We start from the raw sequence: 21,337 nt of genomic DNA on the forward strand, positions 1-21,337 counted from the left end.
GCGTATCCCATTATAGATCCAAAACAGATGAAGAGATTACGTTACTCCACGACAAAGGATATAAATACATCATAACTTACCCAAAACAACGTATAATCTAATCCCACATGTTTCTAAGCTCCGTTTAAATAGTGATATGAGATGAGATGAAATGGTTTTAGATAAAAGATAAGAGTTAAATAAAATATTATTTTTTAAAATTATTATTTTTTTAAAATTTAAAAAAGTTGAATTGAGATTTAAAAAAATTAAATTATTTATTTTATTTTACTTGAAAATTTAAAAAAAATTGTAATAATAAAATAAGATAAATTGAAATGATTTCTCAATCAAAACAAGACTAAATGAAAAATATTTTTAATATACTAGCCAAAAAAGCTTGGTTTTCGTACACCTAAACATAACTTGAGGAGGTAAGATCAAAATATACTTAAAAACAATATTATAAGTAGCAGTACACGTGGAATGAAGTGGTGCAACTCATAAATTAATGAGGCAATAGTACTCAAATCACTGAAAAAATGGAGGTCGATCTGGTGGTTTTCTGTTCCTGATTTTCTTTTAAACAATAAATTGTTGATATTCAGTTATTTGAACAGTTTGGCTTGTATTCACAATCTATTTCAATTCATCTCATTATTATTTATTAATTTTAACTCATAAATTTTATTACTATTCATAACTCATCTTATTATTATTCATAATTCATCTCAACTTATCGTCGAATCCAAACGACACCTAAATACTTTCAAATCTCGATAAAACATTCTTGCACGGAGCTTGCATGGGCGCTAATCTTATAATTTGGGCCACATTCCACTCCGATGTGCCCATTGCTGAAATCTGTAGGCCCAAATGAAGTTAGGTTAAAAATTAGAATTGTACGAGTTTTGGGCCTGAGTTACGTACTGACCTAGAAAAACAGCATAGAAAGCATTATGATGTGGTGGGAAGGTTTTTTATTTCTCAATTATTTTTATAGAAACTAGGGTTATGTTTACAATTTTTTTCAATTCATCTCATTTTATTTTATTTAATTATTATAATTTTTTCAAATTTTCATATAAAATAAAATAAACAATTCAACTTTTTAAAATCCCAAAACAAAAATAATATTTAAAAAATATATTCTAATAATATTTTATTCAATTTTTACCTTTAGGCCTTATTTGTTTTCACAGTTCATCTCAACTCATCTCATCTAATTATTACAACTTTTTTCAATTTTCATACAAAATAAAATAAACAATTCAACTTTTTCAAATCTCAAAACAAAAATAATATTAAAAAGATATATTCTAACAATATTTTATTTAACTTTTTTAATTTTAATCTCAGCTTATCTCATCTACAAAAAAAAAAACGAGGCATAGGAGTCATGCGGCACAGTACCCGGCACCAACGAGATTAAGAAATTTTATTGGTAATAATAGAGGAATCATGAAATAAGACTATACCATAGAACTCAAGGATTTACTCGTTTGAGAACTTAAATAAAATTGTGCATTTTTGCATATATAGCTACTAGTTATGATTCATGGAATATTATATTGGGAATTTTTAGAATATTTGTTATGATCATATTGAGATTATGAGAAAAAAAAAAGTATTTTGATGGAAGAATTTATCATTCGTATTAAAAACTACTCTCTCCTTGTGTAGAGATGATTTGAGGAGGTCGTAGATAGGTAGATCCCCTCTCTCCATCTTATCCTAATAGCCATACTATATATGATCTAGTACAGCTATTAGGATGGTTCACTAGCCACACCTTTCACGGGGTGGTTCGCCCCCAACTATCTCCATGCAAAATGATTTGTTAGCTATCTTATATACTTCCATGGCTTCGTAGGGGTCATGAGCTTTTTTCTTTTTTATTGTTTTTAATTTTTGAGTATTTCTTTCATAATTGACATGATATTTTTTAGCCGATGTATCAAATTCTATATAAATATCATGTTTTTATTCGACATAACATGACTTTCGAGACACGTGACAATTAGCTAAAGGCCGTAGCAAAATGCATAATTTTCTATAAGTTAAAATGAGAGCCTCAAGTAATGAGCAGATCAAATACGTATTCTACATGGGGCAATATTAGCTAGAGGTACGTATAGCAAAATACAAAAACATGATAATTCGGCTCCAAAAATATTGCAAAGACACATTTGGTATGTGCATGGTGAGATTATAACGTCCATGAATCAAGATTAATTATTCAGCCAATCTTTTAAGATTTAGAATCGAAGAATAATAAATATATATATATATATATAAATAAGTCTCATAACATTTACTAAGTACGTATTTAATGTTCGTTACTGAGGAGATTTATACATAAAACAATATATATATATATATATATATATATATATATATTATATATTAGAGAGTAGTACCCATTAATAGTCTATCTCACATTAAACTTTAAAATTTACATATAAACCCAAAAGAATTAATCCAAATCATCTTCAGATACTGAAAATTAGTTATATATATATATATATATATATATATATTGAGTGATGATCTCTATGATCTTGTCTGTGTTGCATGCTTATTTGGATTTCACCGCGTAATTCCCTAGTTAATTGTCGATCGGTATAGATTTGGATATCATCTCAAACAAATGTCAAAAGCATAATAATGATTTGGTTAAAAAAGATTAAAAAAAAATTGTTTGCTTGACTGGTTGCAATCATATATATACATCTCAGTGTCGACATTTGGCATTCATAACTTTCACATGATTTGTTCTAAAAATCCAACTTGCACACTCTTATGTATATATTTATTATATAATAGATATTTACATATCTGGTGCAGCACGTCACAATTTAATATTATATCTCACGTTCAATTTGTTGGGCCACGAACTAAAATGTACTCCTTTTTATATGTACAATAAGGATCATCCCAATGATGAATCGATGCTCAAAAGATAACTCAGCAATAATATGATCATCATGATTCATGATTATTGATCGATGAAATGTTACATGCATGCAATATTCCCTGTAAATGTCAGGGCCAGATCGATGGCACGAATGCTTGCAAATGTCTTTCGGTTTTCCTTTTTCCGTTACATGCAGGTGTTTAAATTTGCTACGTGGGAAGATCATGGCTGTTACGTGTCTCGTAGGCCATAGCCTTGGGAAAGTCTAACGTGTTGGGCGCCCGATAATATAAAATTCATACGCACGTATACTTTTGTACAAGTGTGTGGACAGCACAGCTTTAAGCTGTTCGATCGAGATAATAAATCCACTCAAGTAACCTCTCTTGCACGTTTCCGTCTTGTTGTAGATCATTTTTTTTTTTTAAGTAATCGAGGAGAGATTCGATCGATATCATCTTTTAGTCAAAAATAAGATATATATATATATATATATATATATTATAAATTATATAATTGAAATTTCTACTTATTTAAAAGAAATTAACCTTTGGAATATAATTTCTGCTGAGAGATGTTTAAATATGAATTAATAATATCAGCCGATTAATTATGAGATTATTGACTTTCATATGATTATGCGTACGTGGCAGGTAAAGTACTAGAGATCATAATGATCAGTAATATCATGATAGATATAAGTTCGCCAAATACATTAATGTAGGCCAGTATAGATAAAAAAAAAAAAATAAAAAAAAAAAAAATGATAAATATCTTAGCAAAAAAAAAAAAAAAATCTAATTATTTATATTAATAATGGATCAAAGTCGTTATTTATATATAATCGGTACTATTTCTATCTAGCTACTGAAATGTATGACCCGTGATCACGTAGGAAGACACATCTCGAAAAAGAAATGTAGCAGGACACGTTTATATATATATAGTGTGTATATATATAAATATATATATATATATATATATATATATATATGCGTGAAAGCGGAGTATCTAAGCGTTATGGGAAATCAAATTGACCAATGTTTGATTGTAAACATGTGCAGTAAGGAAATGATTGGCAATCATCAGGCCGGCACGCATAGAATATGTATGTAAACAGTAAAAGATCATCAGACACCTCTTCCCATATATAATTAAACTGATAAGCTGATCAGCTCTGTACACAGCCATGCATGCACTGCCCACTGGGTAGACGACGTGAAAAGAATGAAAACAAAAGACAGGCGATGAAGTTCGTGCACCCGGCCCTGCACCAGGATTGACGACAATAAGAGCGCGCGCTAGCTCTGCCATTCAGCCTCAAGTGGCTTACAAATAACATTATCTATATATAGCAAAAAGATGGTCAGTAGTAGTACTCTGTCTCAGTTAAAAGTTTTCTTCAGGTTTTGCCTAAAAACCAGAAAACTTCCATGTCTGCAGCAATGATGAGCCTGCCTATGATTCTTTCACGTGTGGGGTGCGATTCCCGTTGATTTAGATCGAAAAATAATAACTTTTCCTCGGATTACCTAACATGTATAGTAACATGCGCGCCACGCCCACGGGGCGCCAGTTGCGGGATTACAGGATTAGATCGGTGGCTTTGGATGGGTTGGGTTGGGCGGGGCTCGCCCACCATTTTTATTTTTATTTTTATTTTTTTGTGCATTCACGCTAGAGCATTAATATTGGATTCATTATTTTCATATTTAAAATTTGATAAAAAGTACATATTTTTCATAAATCAAAAACATATCTATCCATAATCTCACATTGGATTAGCTATTAGATTCATCAAAATAATAATATAATATTATTTTGTTAATAATAATATTTTTAATTTATTTTTTTCATATTTTACAATTACACTAACTATATTTTAATTAATAATTTATATTGATATTTAAATTATTATTTCCTAACTTAAATATATTGTCGCTCAAAATTAGAAAATAATAATTTAAATAAATAAAATAATGGTTATAGAGTGTGAATAGTAAGTCTTCAAATTTAAAGATGAAGATGAATGTGTTGTAGCTAAAAGCTTAACATTTGACCATATGGTGAATCCAATGCCAGGATTTTAAAGCCAAAATCATCAAATTTTGAAGATTGAACTCATTTGATAAGTCCAATGCTAGTGCTCTTAGAATGATCTCTTGCTCAATGAACAAATTTTGGACTTAAGCCATGTGTAGGATTCGACGTTGTTTAATCTATACATAATAATAAATGTTTACACGTATTTAAATACCTAATAGATTAAGGGTGCGTTTGGATATTGAATTGAGTTGAGTTGAGTTGAGATGATAAAATATTGTTGGAATATCATTTTTTAATATTATTATTATTTTAAAATTTGAAAATGTTGAATTGTTTATTATATTTTATGTTGGGATTTAAAAAAATTGTAATGATGAGTTGAGATAATTTTAGGTTCCAAACGAAGCCTAAACGATAAAACGGTGAACTTTATGATAAAATTATTTTGTTCAAAAGATTCGAGATTCTTTTAGTACGTAAGCAATATCAGAGAGCATTTTTTTTTTAGTAGTGCTACTCATCATCCCAACTTTCATCATCATTTCATCATCCTATGATGTGACATTAGGTGATTAGAAATTATTTATTACATTTCACTTGTGAACCTAGCTTGTTTGGCAAGTAAGAGTATCTCAAATACTCTCACTACTATTTTTTATTTTATTATTACTTTTCACCTACTTTTTACTACTATTTAATATTTTATTATTACTTTTTAACTACTATTTACAAACATTCTCAACACTTCTCAGATATTCTCACTACCCAAACTAAGATGTCACATCATTGTATGATGAGAGTTGGGATGATGAATAAATTTTTTCTTTCTTTTTTTTTTTTTATTCGGCATACAACATTTGAGGGACTGCTCTCAAGATTCAACGTGGTCTAATATTTCTTCAATCAAAAACTCTTAAGTACAATTATTTTTACATATTTTTTGCGCACTTCATTAATATGATTGAATCCATCACTTTTTTAATATAAAATAATTGTTTTGACCAATCATATTAATAGAGTGTACAATAAATATGTAAAAGTGACTATATGTAGCAGAACTTTTGGACTAATGTATTGCTGGCCTATTGAGTTAAATACGTAAGTCTAGACCTTTAATTTATTTATCTCAATTTGGTGGATAAATAGAGTTTACCTAATAGCTATTGTATATAAAGTGGTCATTGCCAAAACTATAATGTTCCACAGAATTTCATCCATAATAACAATTTTGACCTAACATGATAATTACAAATAACGACAAAATTTTTACAAAATAGAATGCCTTCAAATCGATTAATATTGTTATTCATAAAACATATCTCTATTTTATGTATATACATGAACTACATATACATGAACGAGATAAAAAAAAAATCTAAGTATCATTAGTTATTAGATCGACCATTTAATAAATACTAAAAGAAGTCATGAGGAGGCCTAGCTACTACATCTTTAATTTCCACCCAGTTAAAATTTGATTTTCAATAGAAAAAAATTAAGAGGGCACTAATTATATTCCAAAAAGAATCTTTAAGACATTAAATGGTACTGACACTATCAATGTAAGTTACAAAGGGAAAAAGGGACAAGTGCTTAAATTAAGAACTATAAAAGACAAAGCTATCAGAAAAAATAATTTTTCCTATTGCCGGACGAGGTAGAATTTCTGAATTCGTAATTGTAAAGAAGTGATGCTAGATATAGACTAAAATGATTTATCACTAATAATTAATACACATTTTCAAAATAATCAATATACGGCCGGGTAGATATATTACTACCCTCCATGTTTATAACAAAAATTCTATGTGCAGTCACTTTTACGTATTTCTTATACATTCTATTAATTAGTATGATTGGTTGCATTACTTTTTTTTTTTATGAAAAAATTTATTCATTATCTATTTTTTTACCATCCTCTTATCATTTTATGATGTGATATTAGATGATAGGTTAAGTAAGATATAATAAATAGTTTTCAATCATGATCTAATACTACATCATAAGATGATGAGAGGATAATAAGAATTTAAATAATGAGTAGCATTACTCATATATATATATATATATATATATGTATATAATAAACTAAGCAACAGTGGCGGATCTACATATTGGCCCCCCCTAAATTTTTTTCAAAACTCGAAATAGCTCATAAATTTTTCATAATTCTATGTATATAGAAATTGCTTCCCCACCCCCGCGGGCGCAAATTTTGTAAAATTTCAATAACAGAGAAATGTCTCTCTCTATTTTTTTTTTTTTTCCCCTATAACTCCTAGATTTTGTATATTATCTATTTTCAAGAATTTGGCCATACTAAAGTTAAATTAAAACTAAGATTAAAAGAAATAATAAACTATTAACATTGACCCCAAAGTTTTTTATCATACAATATTAAGTTTGTTAATATAGAATCCAACGTGAAAATATTAGAAAAACCATTTAAGATTGATGATTTATATGAAAAATAGTGGAGATGATTTCTTCTCTGAAGTTATAGGAAAAAAGTTTATTTAAGGTTTCGGTTGTAGTACTCTATACTTAATGTGACACCAAAATATATAGATTTAACATAAATTTGATAAAGATCGCTTGATAGTTTATATGAAAAAAATAATTTTTAAATATTTCATATTTACAAAAATAATAATTGATGAATATTATTCTATGAAATATTGTCGTCAAAAATCTGAAATAGATGTTAAGTTGTGATTTTAAAATTTTATTTCTACGTTATTAGGAAAATTATCTATGCTTTATGACTTTGTGATATTTTTCATTTTACATAAACCTATCATGCGATAGAAAAGTTCCCAAAAAAAGAATTGCTGACTCCGCCACGACTAAGCAAGGTGTTCGTATAAAAATGGTGATGTCTGTTTCAAACCCCCACCTATACAAACCTCTCCCACTCTATAAAAGCCCCACCACCAAACCCTCCATCCATCACTCATCACTTCTTTGTTTCAAGTTAGCCTCTGCCACGTCTCAAGGCTAAAAGCACCATGCAACAGCTTTTCCCATTCTCAACCTTTTTTGCAAGCTTTCGTTCTCATCAGCCTGCTATTCTCATTATGCCATTGCTATTCTGCTCTTTGTTGCTGCTGCTAGTGCTGCAAATGTTCCTCCGCTGGTGCCAACCCAGGCACAAACGCCTGCCCCCTGGTTCAATGGGTTGGCCCTACTTAGGAGAGACCATCAAGCTCTACACTGAAAACCCAAATTCCTTCTTTTCGAACAGGCAAAAACGGTATATCACCTCAAAATAGACACGAACCACCCTAGACCTCAATTCTCTATCGACCCCTTTTTTTGCTCAAGATTATTTCATTTCCGTACGTAATATGTAGATCGAAAGAGAGATTCTGGTTTTACTGGGAAGTTTAATATTTTGATTATATGTATAACCTTCATTTTATTTCCTCAATATGGTTTATCTATTGCAGGTATGGGGATATCTTTAAGACCCACATATTAGGTTGCCCCTGTGTAATGATTTCCAGCCCAGAAGCAGCAAGAATTGTTCTAGTGAGTCAGGCTCATCTGTTCAAGCCAACTTATCCGCCAAGCAAGGAGAAAATGATAGGGCCAGAGGCTATATTCTTTCATCAGGGACCCTACCATTCAAGGCTCAAGAAGCTGGTTCGGGCTTCCTTTCTGCCCTCTGCAATTAGAGGGTCAGTCTCGGAGATTGAGCGTATTGTTCAGAAACTTCTCCCCACTTGGAAGAATCGCACCATTAACACCTTGCAAGAGATGAAGAGGGTATGTTTCTATTTGTTAGCCTCTTCTTATCCTTTTCTGCATGACTCAGCACTTTCGAGGAATCTAAAAATTAAAGGATTATTCTTATTTTTGGTGTCTCAGTATGCTTTTGAAGTGGCAATGATTTCGGCATTCGGAGACAAACTAGACTCAGAAATGGAAGGAATAAAAAGTTTGTATCTGTGCCTTGAGAAGGGCTACAATTCGATGCCTCTAAATCTACCGGGAACTCCCTTTCGCAAAGCAATGAAGGTAAAATATAAAATAAATAAATAAAAGGCTTCTTCTCCCCTGTAAATTTTTTTTTTCTTTTTGGCTCTAGTAGTCTCACATTGTTTTGAGAACCTAATCTTTGTCTTCAAGTGTATACATGATTGTACGATATTATTAATTAAGGTACTTATGTAAGATATGCTAATTAATTAATTAAGAATATGTTTTTTTTCACTAATAATAATGTATGATTATAATTAATTTTCAATTAGGCAAGGAAGCTTCTGAATGAGACATTGAGAAGATTAATCGAAAAGAGGAGAGAGGGATCAGGGAGAAAAGGCGGTGGCTTGTTGGGAGTATTACTGGGAGCTGCCAAAGACGAGAAGCTCAATCAGCTTAGCGATTCTCAAATTGGAGACAATATAATTGGAGTAATCTTTGCTGCTCATGATACAACTGCAAGTGTCCTTACGTGGATTCTTAAGTATTTGCTCGATAATGGCAACCTCCTAGATGCCGTGACGGTAATCACCATCTTATATTAATTCCTCCTTTAATTTAATTAATTAAATGAATATCCTTTTTAATCTCTGGACAGGTTTTCAAGCCAGAGCTAGCTAGCTCCTTAATTTGTTTTTATCTATCGGCCGTGACATTATAGTTTTTCCAGTCTGATCATGTATATATATTTTAATATTATTCTTGATCAAGTATTTTTTGCTTTGTCCTTTACACAGCTAGCTTCCTCAGTCATCGTTTTAATTATTGAGCAGCATGCAATGATTGGGGAAAATTCTGGCAGATTGAATTTCCAAAAGAAAATTGTTCTATATATATATATATATATATATATATATATTAATCGGTATTCATTCAAATGTTTCAGAGGGAACAAGAAGGAATTCAACGCAAACTATTAGAGGCAAATCGTGGACTTACGTGGGAGGATACTCGGCAAATGCCGTTGACTGGCCGGGTAATATATACGTACGCTATACCATTGTTAAATAATTTAAAATACACTCGACATATAAATATATATATATATATATATGTATGTATGTATAATTGGATCAGTGCATGCACGTATTGATCAAATAATATTATTGATGAAAGCGATCGAATTTCAGGTGATTCAAGAAACACTGAGAGCTGCAAGCATACTCTCATTTACATTCAGAGAAGCTGTCCAAGATGTTGAATTTGGGGGCTACTTTATCCCCAAGGGTTGGAAGGTTCTGCCTCTCTTCAGAACCATTCATCACTGTGCTGAGTTCTTCCCACAACCCGAAAAGTTTGACCCTTCAAGATTCGAGGTACCACTCGGTCCTTTCCTATACAATTCCAAGCAGTACTGCATGCATGCATGCGTCAAAAGTAAAAATAAAATAAAATAAATCTAAGGATGGCTATATATATATATATATATATATATATATAGCTAGTTTTCCTGGCCTGAACCTCCTGATCCTGATGATGATCAGTAACTGATCTGAACCCAAGATTCAAGAAGTGGGCCGTGCACCAGTATAGTCTATCTTGTTTGGGGCTGAAATATAAGGTTATCGATTGCTAGTTTATCTTGGATGAAGTGTCGTTTTCAATTTTTATGTGAATCTTCTTCAACTTAGACGATCTGAGCGTGATATCTTTTAATTATCAGATCACGTGAGCTAGTTTTGTAGGGTAGTAAAAATTTTGTTGCACAATTAGTTTGGAAGTATACATCATAACACTACTGTCTGTAAAAACAGCGAATATTTTAGCTGGTGATGGAGATCAGAAGATTTTAAAAATATGTGGGTTAAGTTTGGGGGTTCGTTTATGTGATTGTGCAGGCGCCACCAAGACCTAACACGTACATGCCGTTCGGGAATGGAGTCCATGCTTGTCCAGGCAGTGAGCTGGCCAAGCTTGAGATGCTCATCCTTCTTCACCACCTCAGCACCTCTTACAGGCCAGTCCTCTCTCTCTCTCTCTCTCTCTCTCTCCAAGTAAAAAATAGCTAACAATTTATGATAAAATTAACTTAAAAAAAAGGCAATTTTAAAAAACAATTTTCTTGTTGTTTGTCTACTCTTAGTTGACCGGGGAGGAGTGATTGGTGGTCCTCTTGGGTGTTCCTAAGGCCGTGGAAGTGGTCCTTAGTCTCCTTGAAGGCGAGTGGACTGTGGGGGCATAGCTAGGGTTTCTCAGTGAATATAGAATAGTGGGTGCTTTCTTTATTCACTTTTTGGTAAGTTTGTGGTTGCCAACCTAACATCTAAAAATAGAATTTAATTATACACGTGGCACACATGCATCATATTATTGTCAAGCAGTCCTGATCTCTACATGATGACATACAAATCCTCACCTTATATGTCATCGATGATCATCAATTACCTCCTCACTAAGGAAAACTTGTCTCCATATAATATAATAATGCTTTACAAACTTGCGAATATTTGTGTCCAAAAAACTGGAAGTTCCTTTTTTTTTTTTAAGTTTATTCAAATCAATTTGAACAATTATAAGTACGTGAGATCAGAAATGGTTCTGGAAGCTGTATCTGAAGCTCGAAGTCCTTAATTTTAATTATGAAAAGTATAGATCAGCTATATATCCTTCACGGCTTCCTCGTACCCATACATTTTAACAGTTCTTTTTCTGCACAAAAGCGTAGGGGCTATCCGTCGTCTTTATCTTTTCCTCTCCTTGTGTCAAGAACCAGAGTACTGAGAATACATATATATATATATATATATATATATATATATATATATATATATATATATATATTCCCAGTCTTAAAAAGTTATAGGATTCTAAGGATCTGGGTAGATCTTCTTTGATTCCATGGCGCCCGTCCGAACGTCCCTTTCATTTACTCAAAATATCAAATCCAATGCTTACGAGCATCTCCAATCTTGAACCTGGCTCATTTGGTATCTCTGGCTAGCTCTCTAGCCGTTGGATCTCTATGCGAGATCAGATGCTAATCAATGTAGTACTATAGTATGCGACACAATTTGCCAGCTGTTCTTTCTTTGATCAAATGGCTATGAGAGCTCTCTGAGTTGTCAGCTGTTAAGAAAACCAAGAGACAAATGTGATTATGTGTCATGGCTGAATAAACACGTTTCGTGGCACCACAGCTTTGCTCACAGTCACAGCGTTTAACACATCAATGTTTCTTTATTTGTCCCCATCGAAAATACTCACAAAACTTCGTGTTTTTCTTCTTTTGACTCGGTCCCGTTCGAGCTAGTAGTAGTGTACCACTCTTGTGTTTATGTGAATGGAAAAATGACACATTTTTCTTTAGATTCTTGTGATAGAGATAAAAAAAAGAGAGGGGGGGGGGGGGGGGGGGGGGGGGGGGGGGGGGGGGGAGGGGGGGGGGTTTTTGGGGGATATTATTTATTTAATTGCGAAGGTATATATCATGTTAGTATGTGATGAGCTTGGTTTTAAACTAATCGGCCGCCTAGGTTGAAAAATGCTGTACTTATTTTTTTCTATGATTAGACTACTCCACAAAGCAACAAGCTACTTGTTTGGATTTCCATATAAAAAATCGGTTCAGGGCCATATATATACATATATTTTTTCATATATAGTCAATGCTAAATATCATCTTTATGGTCAAAATTAGATCCTGCTTAATTCACAGGGAGCCATACAAGATTAGCAGAGCAACTTTCTCTCTCTCTCTCTCTCTCTCTCTCTCTCTCTCTCTCTCTAAATTGTGATTTGGATGTTTTGGCTTTTGGCTTTAGGTGGGAAGCTATGGAACACGAGGATGGGATACAATATGGCCCTTTCCCGGTACCCAAACGGGGTTTACCTATAAAGGTAACCCTAAGGAACAAGAAGCAGCCATGAGTTTATCAAATAAAAAAAGAAGAAGCCATGAGCGTACATGGTGTCTTAATTCTGAGTTATTGACGACGACCGGATGTTATTGTCCAGTGGGGGACGACAGCAACTTATCCCCATAGAGTACTTTTCCTCTTTGTGTGTCTTTTTTTTTTTTTTTTTCCCCAATCTTTGTCCTTTGGAATCCTGTGTTTGCAAGCTCTCTAGCTAGCTTCGACGTATTTCGTCCATGCATGCCAGTTAAACGTAGGATGATGAGTCGGTGTCAATGCCAATGCATTATTAATTAATAATGCATCATGTGCGTCGTAAGATAAATATATATGTTTATAAATCTGTGCAGGAAAAAAAAAATGTTATCGCATTAATCTATATATATGAAAGGTATAATATCATGATGTGTTTTGCATGTGTGAATCGAAATGAACTGTCGTGGCCGGGTTTTGAGGATGAAATGTATGTGGCCTTGATTAATATGGTGGCTCAATGATTCGATTCATGTACTGCTTTCCCTGTTCCAAGATTTTCTTTTATAATTTCCCACTATCTTTTATTCTGGTGTAGAACTTTCACAAATTAACCCCTAAAATGAGGACCTGGTTAATTCTATATGCAAACTCACCGCATATTCTATGAAGTGGTGCACAACAGATGGAGTTAATCCACGTCGATCGAGCAGCATCTCGTGAGCACGAGGGTATACGTAATGGCGTCCAATTCTCATGAGTGCTGTTGAGAGGAAGCTTGCTTTATCAAATCGATTCATGTGCAGGGAAAGAATTTGAAATTAACCATGTATTAAATGGTAAGAAAAAATAGTACTACTAGTCTTCTCTTTTTTTTTTAGTAATTGGATATTTATGTCATAGCAATGCTAGATAAAATTATGAATTGTTCAAGTATCACGTATTCTTTTTAAAAAATTATAGAGTCTATTATTAAAAAATTAATTTTTTTACGTGATTCTATATTTATTCTTTTTAAAAAAACAATTAAGTCTATACTTATATACTCTATAACTATAAATATTATTTTTTTTTATTTAATGACTAGGGATCAGGAAGTACACGAGGAAAAGAAAACTCTCATGACCATCACTTTATAAACAATTTTTCACATGTTTTTTTTTTTTATTAAATGGAGTTCGTCAAAAGAGTCAAAATGAAATAAAAAAATTTAGTAATGATTATATACCACAACTTTTGTTAATATAAAGATGCGATGGGTACGGATGAGTACCAAACCGATGATAATTTAGTTCATAAAAATTAATAAATAAATAAAATATTTTTATAATATTTTTTTAATATTATTATTATTTTAAAATTTAAAAAAGTTGAATTGTTTATTTTATTCTATGTAAAAATTTAAAAAAATTATAATAATTAAATAAGATGAAATGAAAAGTTTTGTAAAAATATCACGATTTAAAAGATATAAATTAAATTTTTTTGGATAGAAATGACCATCATGATAATGCCGCACGTGTCGTTTGTATTTTTGTTCATCTTAATATATAGTACTATATATTAAATTATAGGACAAAAAGTATTATTTTATGAGTTTTACTACATTCGAACGTTGGGAGTTTTAAAATTACTTTAATAACCTTAAAACTAAATTATTTTGATGTTACATATTAAATTACTTTTTAATATCAAATAAGATAAAAATTAAGTACCTTTGAAGAAAAATATTTATTAGAAGTTAAAAGCCATAAAAATATTTTTGATGTTTTTCCTTAAATATGTTTTTTTGAATAATGTGAAACGTAATTTCAATTTAAAAAAAAAGTTTCAATAGACAAAAATATTCATAAAACTTTTAGATAATTACAACTTTCAAGCTTTTAAGGATATGACTGAAATTTTTAAAAAATAAATGATTTTTTATGTCATTTCTATCTCAAAATGCATTTTTTTTTAATTTGTTCTAAACAAATGTAACATGTTTGAAAGTATTTTAAACGGTTATCAAACAATAAATAACTTAATTGCTAACAATAGAACTTATTGCTTAAGCTATTAGCTTTAAAACTATAAACTATATTTTCTACCGCAATTCCAAATACGCACATAAGCGGTGTGTTGGATGTGGAAAAAAATGAGACTTATAAATAGATTCTCTCTTCTCTCAATAGTGTAATATTAGGAGGGGGAGATTAAATGCGTCTTAAAAATGATTTTCGACAAGAAAAGGAAAATATATTTTTGTATTGAAAAATTCTTTTCTCAAGCTGGTGTGGATCACACATAATAAGATATTTACATAACATACTTTAATTTAGAAGATAAATTTTAAAATTTGAATATTACAAATTAAATATTACTATTAAAGTGATGTGGATAATGTGTTCAACACACCTACTTAAAAATAAAATAAGTTTTATGCATTATCTCTTAAAATTGATCAATCATCAAAATAATTATGTTATGTCTCTATTTTTTTATATAATTTTATGATTAAATCAGACAGCAAACACTCTATTATATTTTAATGTTGTATATGTCAAAGCGAAAGCTTAGGTACTAACATGTTAATTGTGTGCGTAGGGATGTAAAGTTTATTTTCCTATTGATTCATGGAATACATCGTTGTCACGGGAAACAATGTTGTCTGATTCCGATGTAAACATGTTGTACGGTCTTGTTAACATGAAGGGACCACGATCCACACTTCGAAGCTTACCATAGGTCTTCTAAATTTTCCAGGATAAATGCGCTTTGTCACACATGACGAACGAGTACAATTACCATACACCATTCTTTTAAAATCTGTCATATCGAGAAATAATATAGGCAGTGCAAGTGCATGCATGCGAATAGCCATCCAATCAGAATGGCATCTGCCAGCTTGTACTATTAATATTGGATTAATGTTATTTTAAGTTTTTATTTGAATCCATGGTTTTGAATGACAGAGACATAGATATATATATATATATATATAAAAAAGGCCTATATATACAGCCTATAAGTAAGAATTGTAAATAGAATTTCTTATATAAAAAATAAGTTTTACAATATTTATTACTAGTTTAATATTATTCAAAACATATATATATATATAGAAATAAATAATATAGGATCCATTTCATCTTCTATCCCTCTTGTATTTAAAATTCTTAAATTTTTATTGGGGATATTTTTCCATTAATCCTCTGATGTGTCAAGCAAATATGGATTCTTTTAAATTTATTCTCCTTCGGAAAATCAGAGCTGTTTTCCACATGCATTCATCGTTGTCCCATTATTTGTATGTTTCCTCCTGCAGGAGGGTCCCCCTGTAAAAATGAGAGCTATATATATGTTTTTTCTCCATTTTAGTCCTCTCTTTTCCTTTTGTGGATACCATCAGCTAGCCTCCTCGATCCCTTTCATATAAATATATATATATATATGCTTATATTTATCTGCCGGTAGCACCGCTCGGTATTTCCGTTAGTTACAAAATCAACTCTTTCTTTTTATTTTTTTATTCATATTTTTTTAATATATTTAAATATTTTTAAAAAATAAAAATAAATATATTAATACATTTAAAATTACTTCCTTCATCATTAAATAAAAAAAAATTACTGAACGATCAAACAAAGCGGTACATTTGAAACGACAGAATTGTCTTTTTCTATATATAATATTGCAATATGCAGTAGTGAATAGTACTTTACCAAAATTTCTTCCTGACCCATCCATTAACTTAAAATAATCATCGATCTCATGTCAATCAACTTGCATTTTACATTTTAAAGCATCCAACTTAACAAACTATACTTTCAAATTCCCAAATATTACAATATGCACATCCTTTTAAGATCCGGTTGTTAATATTCTATGACATGACATATTATTCATAAGATGAATGATATTGAACAAATTTGATATGAGAAATGCTTTAGCTACAAAGAAATTTTATCAAAGTAAATCTACAAACTAACGTACATTAATGTGGCCCATCCAACTAGCTCAACTCACTAGGCAACGAGTAGGCCGAGTGGGCGGGAATATGTTTTGATTTGTTGGGAACCAACCTGCCCATGACTTGTTTCCTAATATAAATAAAGAAACCCTAGATCTAGTCAACTACACGCATATCTCCTTTCTTCTCTTCTTCTTCTTATTCTTTTTACTCTACTTCTTTCTAGCCTAAAGACCCACAACTATGCCTGTGCCGAAAACGTTAGAATCCAGCTCGTCCATGCGGCCTAACGCGACTCGACCAAAAAAGCGGGTTGAAGTAACTTGCGGGTCGAACCCGCTGAAATCGATATTATAAGAAATCTAAGACAAAGTTCAAGTCATCAAATGATTCGAATCCCGTAGAACTCTCAAGAAACCACTTTCTCGCCCTTTCGTATCTACCAAACAACCACCTATTCCCAAGGCCTCACCTCAGATCTTCTCCTCTTTCAAGTACTCCGACAGCCTCATTGTTGTGGCCATTTCGTTTTGCACTGCCATAGTCTGCGAGGCTATCTCTTGGCTCATCATCCATCACATCAACTCCTACAAGTCGATGTCCTCAATTGACAAGGCTGCCAAGAAGCTGGAGACGATGAAAACCGAATCCTCCACCAATATCGCCAAGAAATCTAAGACCAAAAAGATGGGCCGCGTCGAGACAAGTCTCAAGGAATCGAGCCGTGACCTCTCCCTCTTCAAGTTCAAGTCCGGCACCATCGTCGCCCTTGTCCTCTTCGTCGTCTTCGGTCTTCTTAACTCACTCTTCTTAGGGTTTTCATCACCACGCGGCGTCAGCTCGGGCCTCTTCCCCATGCCAGATCCCAAAACCAATTGATACGGGTCGGGTAGGGTCAGGTGCCGAGTTGGTCTGGTTGCAGCCCTACCCACAACTTCAAGGATCGAACTAGAGGAAGGACATAGATTTTTATAGATCGAGCAGCTGATCTACTAAAACCCACAATAACATTGTTTGATTTGTTTGTATATAATTTATATAATTTTATGCAAATTTACGATTAAAAATGTGAAAAATCCACTTTCCATCCAACAAGGATGGGTGGCAAAGGACTAGGGGCGGGGGGCCATATGGCCACCTTGCCTAGTCAAGGTTTTGGGACGATGGCAGCTTCTTACCTTTATAGGGCAGGTAGCAGCTAGATTCATTTTTTTCTCAAATTTGAGTGAACATCATTGTATGGATGTAGAAGTATGTACCATGATCTAGGGGATGTTCATAGATTTTTTACTGTTAGATTATTTTCTGGCTGCTGATCACTTCAAGCTTTTCTTATATTGATATATATATATATATATATATAGACACACACACAAACTATATGTGAGAAACACAAATTTGGAATTGAATAAAATAGTGTTGAACGGATGCAACTGATAGAAGGACCGACCGCATGACTCTTTTTCTTCAATTTGGACGAGTCGAGTAAAATGGTTCCATGCATGTTCTAGATAGACAACATCATGAAAAACCTAAAATATATGAAATGTACATGAGATATTGTTGTAGCGTCTCATAATTGTTTATCATACTCGAAAAAGACATGACCACCAAATTCATCCAAAGAAAAGAAAAAGACAATATCCAAATAACAAGTCAAAGACTGATCAAATTAGTTTAGAACTTGTCTATCACGAGGACTAGCACGTCAAAGCAAACACGTATCCAACACGTTGAAAACACACACACACTCGCTCGTGCGCACACACACACAGAGGAAACAGAGTTAATTTTTTTTTTTCAAATTAAAGGGCACCAAGTAAAATCAAGTAACATGGGCAAGTTAGACACTTTTTTTCAAATTAAAGGGCACCAAGTAAAATCAAGTAGCATGGGCAAGTTAGACACAATGATTAATCAAAACTATTAATGATGGTCTTATAAATAGCCTACTATTAATTTTTCCATACTGGCCCATCTCAGTATGGAAACAGTGACAAAAATTATAAGGAGCTAGCCAAATTAAAGAGGAAAAATTAATCATTTTTTTTAAGTGCAACATTAATATGTCTAAATACAATGTGCGAATTTCGCAAATTTGACCATTCATTTGTGTGTGTGTGTGTGTGTGTGTCCGCACGCGCACGCGGGGGTAAGAGTTTTATTGATAAAATTGTTTTGTTCAATAATCTTCTTTGTTTTAGTAAAAGTAGTAGCATTAGAATTAGCATTGGGTAATTTAAAAGGAGAATCATTTATATCTACTCATTTATGAGAAATAATAATTGTCTCTAAAGGGAGTGACTAGATCTTACCACCGTTTTCCCTTCTTCCTTAACAAAATTTGCTTTAACAACATTCAAACTATTTGTAGAAATATAATAATTTTCAATGAAGTCAAAGAATAATATATGCTTTTTAAAGGCATACATTTTGTCTTTATGTTTTCATTTAACACGTAGTTTTTCTAAATCAGAAAAAGTAGCATGATAAGATTTTCTTTTATCATATTTTTAATAGAACTATATTCATTATATAAAGCAATCAAATCAATTTCAAAGGCTCTATTGATCACAGTTAATTGGCTGTGATGAATAGGAGCGACCATATCAAAAGTTGTTGGGGATAAAGATGAGCATCTTCTTCTTTATCGACTTCTTCCTTTATAGCTTTACCTTTGAATACTTATATATCTTTGATAATGTAGTAAGCAGAAGTAACTTGAGAGGATATAGAAACACCTTTTAATTTTAAATCAGGTTTAACAGTTTCGACTGAATCTTCCAGAAAGTTTCTAAAATTTTGGTCTCTTCTTTTCGGATTGTCAGCAATAGATCCAGCAAAGGAACTTTTGGTTCTAGCGAAAGAATTTCTTCTTTCATTGTTTACCAAAAATTGATCAAAACTAATTTAAACAGTACCATTAAAATACTGTTGAATATAATCAAGGTTAAGTTCATCAGAAATAACCTTAGCATGAAGAAATTCATGTTCCAAAGTCTATTCATTAGGAGAGTAATACATTTTCAATAAATCATTTTTGGAACCTGAATATTAGCATCAAGATTAGAACTTTGGATTAACAAAGTTTTATTTCTTAAAGTTTTCAAAATAGTTTTTGGATTTAAATTAGTTTTTAACATTCGATAATAAATAAGGTAAACTATGGCAAGAGACTTGTTGTCTTCTTCCATATCATGACCAGATGTGTCTTCTTCCACATCATAACCAGATGTCAGAATATTTAAAGTTAAAACTTTAAGGATATTAAGATCATCTAAAGCAAGAGTTAAATTAAGGAAACAATCAAAATGAACAGGAACACTAAACAGAGAATTGAATCATACTAAGTATGCTAGTCTCAAGTTTTTTGAATCTAGCATCTCTCAAGCAAAGAAGTACCGAAGAATTGATGTATTTCCTCGTGAGAGGTTTAACAGCAACTTAAATAGAACCAATATACAGAAATTTGTAACCTTTTACCATAAATTCTTGAATAGATTTTCTATTAAATAGGCAATATTTTTCATGGGATCTTGAAATAGCATAGATTTGTTCAACAATTTTAACATTAAACTCTGTTTTGAAAACAGTTTGAGTCCAGGTAGTTATGTAAATAGATTTAGGATTAATCCTTGGAATACTCCATTTATTGAAATCAATATTATCAATTTCTTCAACAGAAAAATCTTTCTCATTGATAATATCAGGATGTATACTAGATCTAGAACTAATAGACGAATTAGATCTAAACATCTTATTCATCTTGAATTAATCAACTAAAATCTAAACTTTATATTTACTAATCATGTCTTTACTCTTGTTCTTACTGCATTTCGAAACACATACCCTAGCCAACCGTCTACCCACTCATACCCTAAACGCTTTCTCTAGCAAAACGAATCTTATAGACACGGTTCTTGGGATTCACTTTACCACTAGGGTGGCGCCAACAGAGACAAGAATATAATACACTTAACAAAGTACTAACAAATGATTAGAAGATAATTCAATGAATAAGAATGAACAGATATAAATCATCTACCAGCAACCAAAATAATGGCTCTGATACTAGAATGAGACGAAAGCAAGACGTAAAGCAAAGTAAGTAAAAAGACCAAGTGATTGGAGTTGAAGGACCAAATAATTGGAGCCAGAAGTATTACCATATAACTAGAGGGATAGTGCAAGTAAGTAAAATAAGTAATTAAAAGTTAGGACCAGATAACTGGAATCCAATTAAATAAAGACCATATGACTAGAATCCTAGTCGAAAATAATTACTGAAAAGAGCAAGATAAAATATAAGAGTAGTAGAAAAAGAGCAAGGACAAATACTAAAGATACTCACATATTAGTAATTGAAACAATATTATGGAATTACAATGGAAGAGCTAGGAAGTAGGGAAATAGAAGGGTTCTAGAGCTCTAAAGGATTCTTTAAAAATCTGTTCTCCTTTCAACAAATCTAAACACCCTTATATAGGCAAAGGAGTGGATTACAAGTACAATGAGCAGTAGTGAATAGTAGATTTGACTTTTTTACTATTCATTTGACCATAGGAAAGTTATTAAAAAACTAAGAGTCCAATAAAAAAGAATCTCTATCTTTACAATATCTCTTTATATATA

The 21,337-nt window shown here is 31.9% G+C and overlaps 2 protein-coding genes across 2 annotated transcripts; both read left to right on the forward strand.

Moving 5' to 3' along the window:
• Positions 1-7,871: 7,871 nt before the first annotated feature.
• On the forward strand, positions 7,872-12,803 carry LOC121240056 (abscisic acid 8'-hydroxylase 2). Its single transcript, XM_041137508.1, has 8 exons — positions 7,872-8,195; positions 8,392-8,710; positions 8,813-8,962; positions 9,196-9,450; positions 9,813-9,902; positions 10,057-10,242; positions 10,765-10,883; positions 12,688-12,803. Exons 1-8 carry the CDS (start codon positions 7,951-7,953, stop codon positions 12,791-12,793), a joined length of 1,470 nt encoding a protein of 489 aa, XP_040993442.1. The 5' UTR covers positions 7,872-7,950; the 3' UTR covers positions 12,794-12,803.
• Positions 12,804-16,948: 4,145 nt separating this feature from the next.
• On the forward strand, positions 16,949-17,586 carry LOC121238096 (calcium load-activated calcium channel-like). Its single transcript, XM_041134952.1, has 2 exons — positions 16,949-16,965; positions 17,110-17,586. The coding sequence occupies exons 1-2, from the start codon at positions 16,949-16,951 to the stop codon at positions 17,582-17,584; spliced, it is 492 nt and encodes a 163-aa protein (XP_040990886.1). The 3' UTR covers positions 17,585-17,586.
• The last annotated feature ends 3,751 nt before the right edge of the window (positions 17,587-21,337 follow it).

This window comes from Juglans microcarpa x Juglans regia, chromosome 7D (genome assembly GCF_004785595.1).
Source record: "Juglans microcarpa x Juglans regia isolate MS1-56 chromosome 7D, Jm3101_v1.0, whole genome shotgun sequence".
NCBI lineage: Eukaryota > Viridiplantae > Streptophyta > Magnoliopsida > Fagales > Juglandaceae > Juglans > Juglans microcarpa x Juglans regia.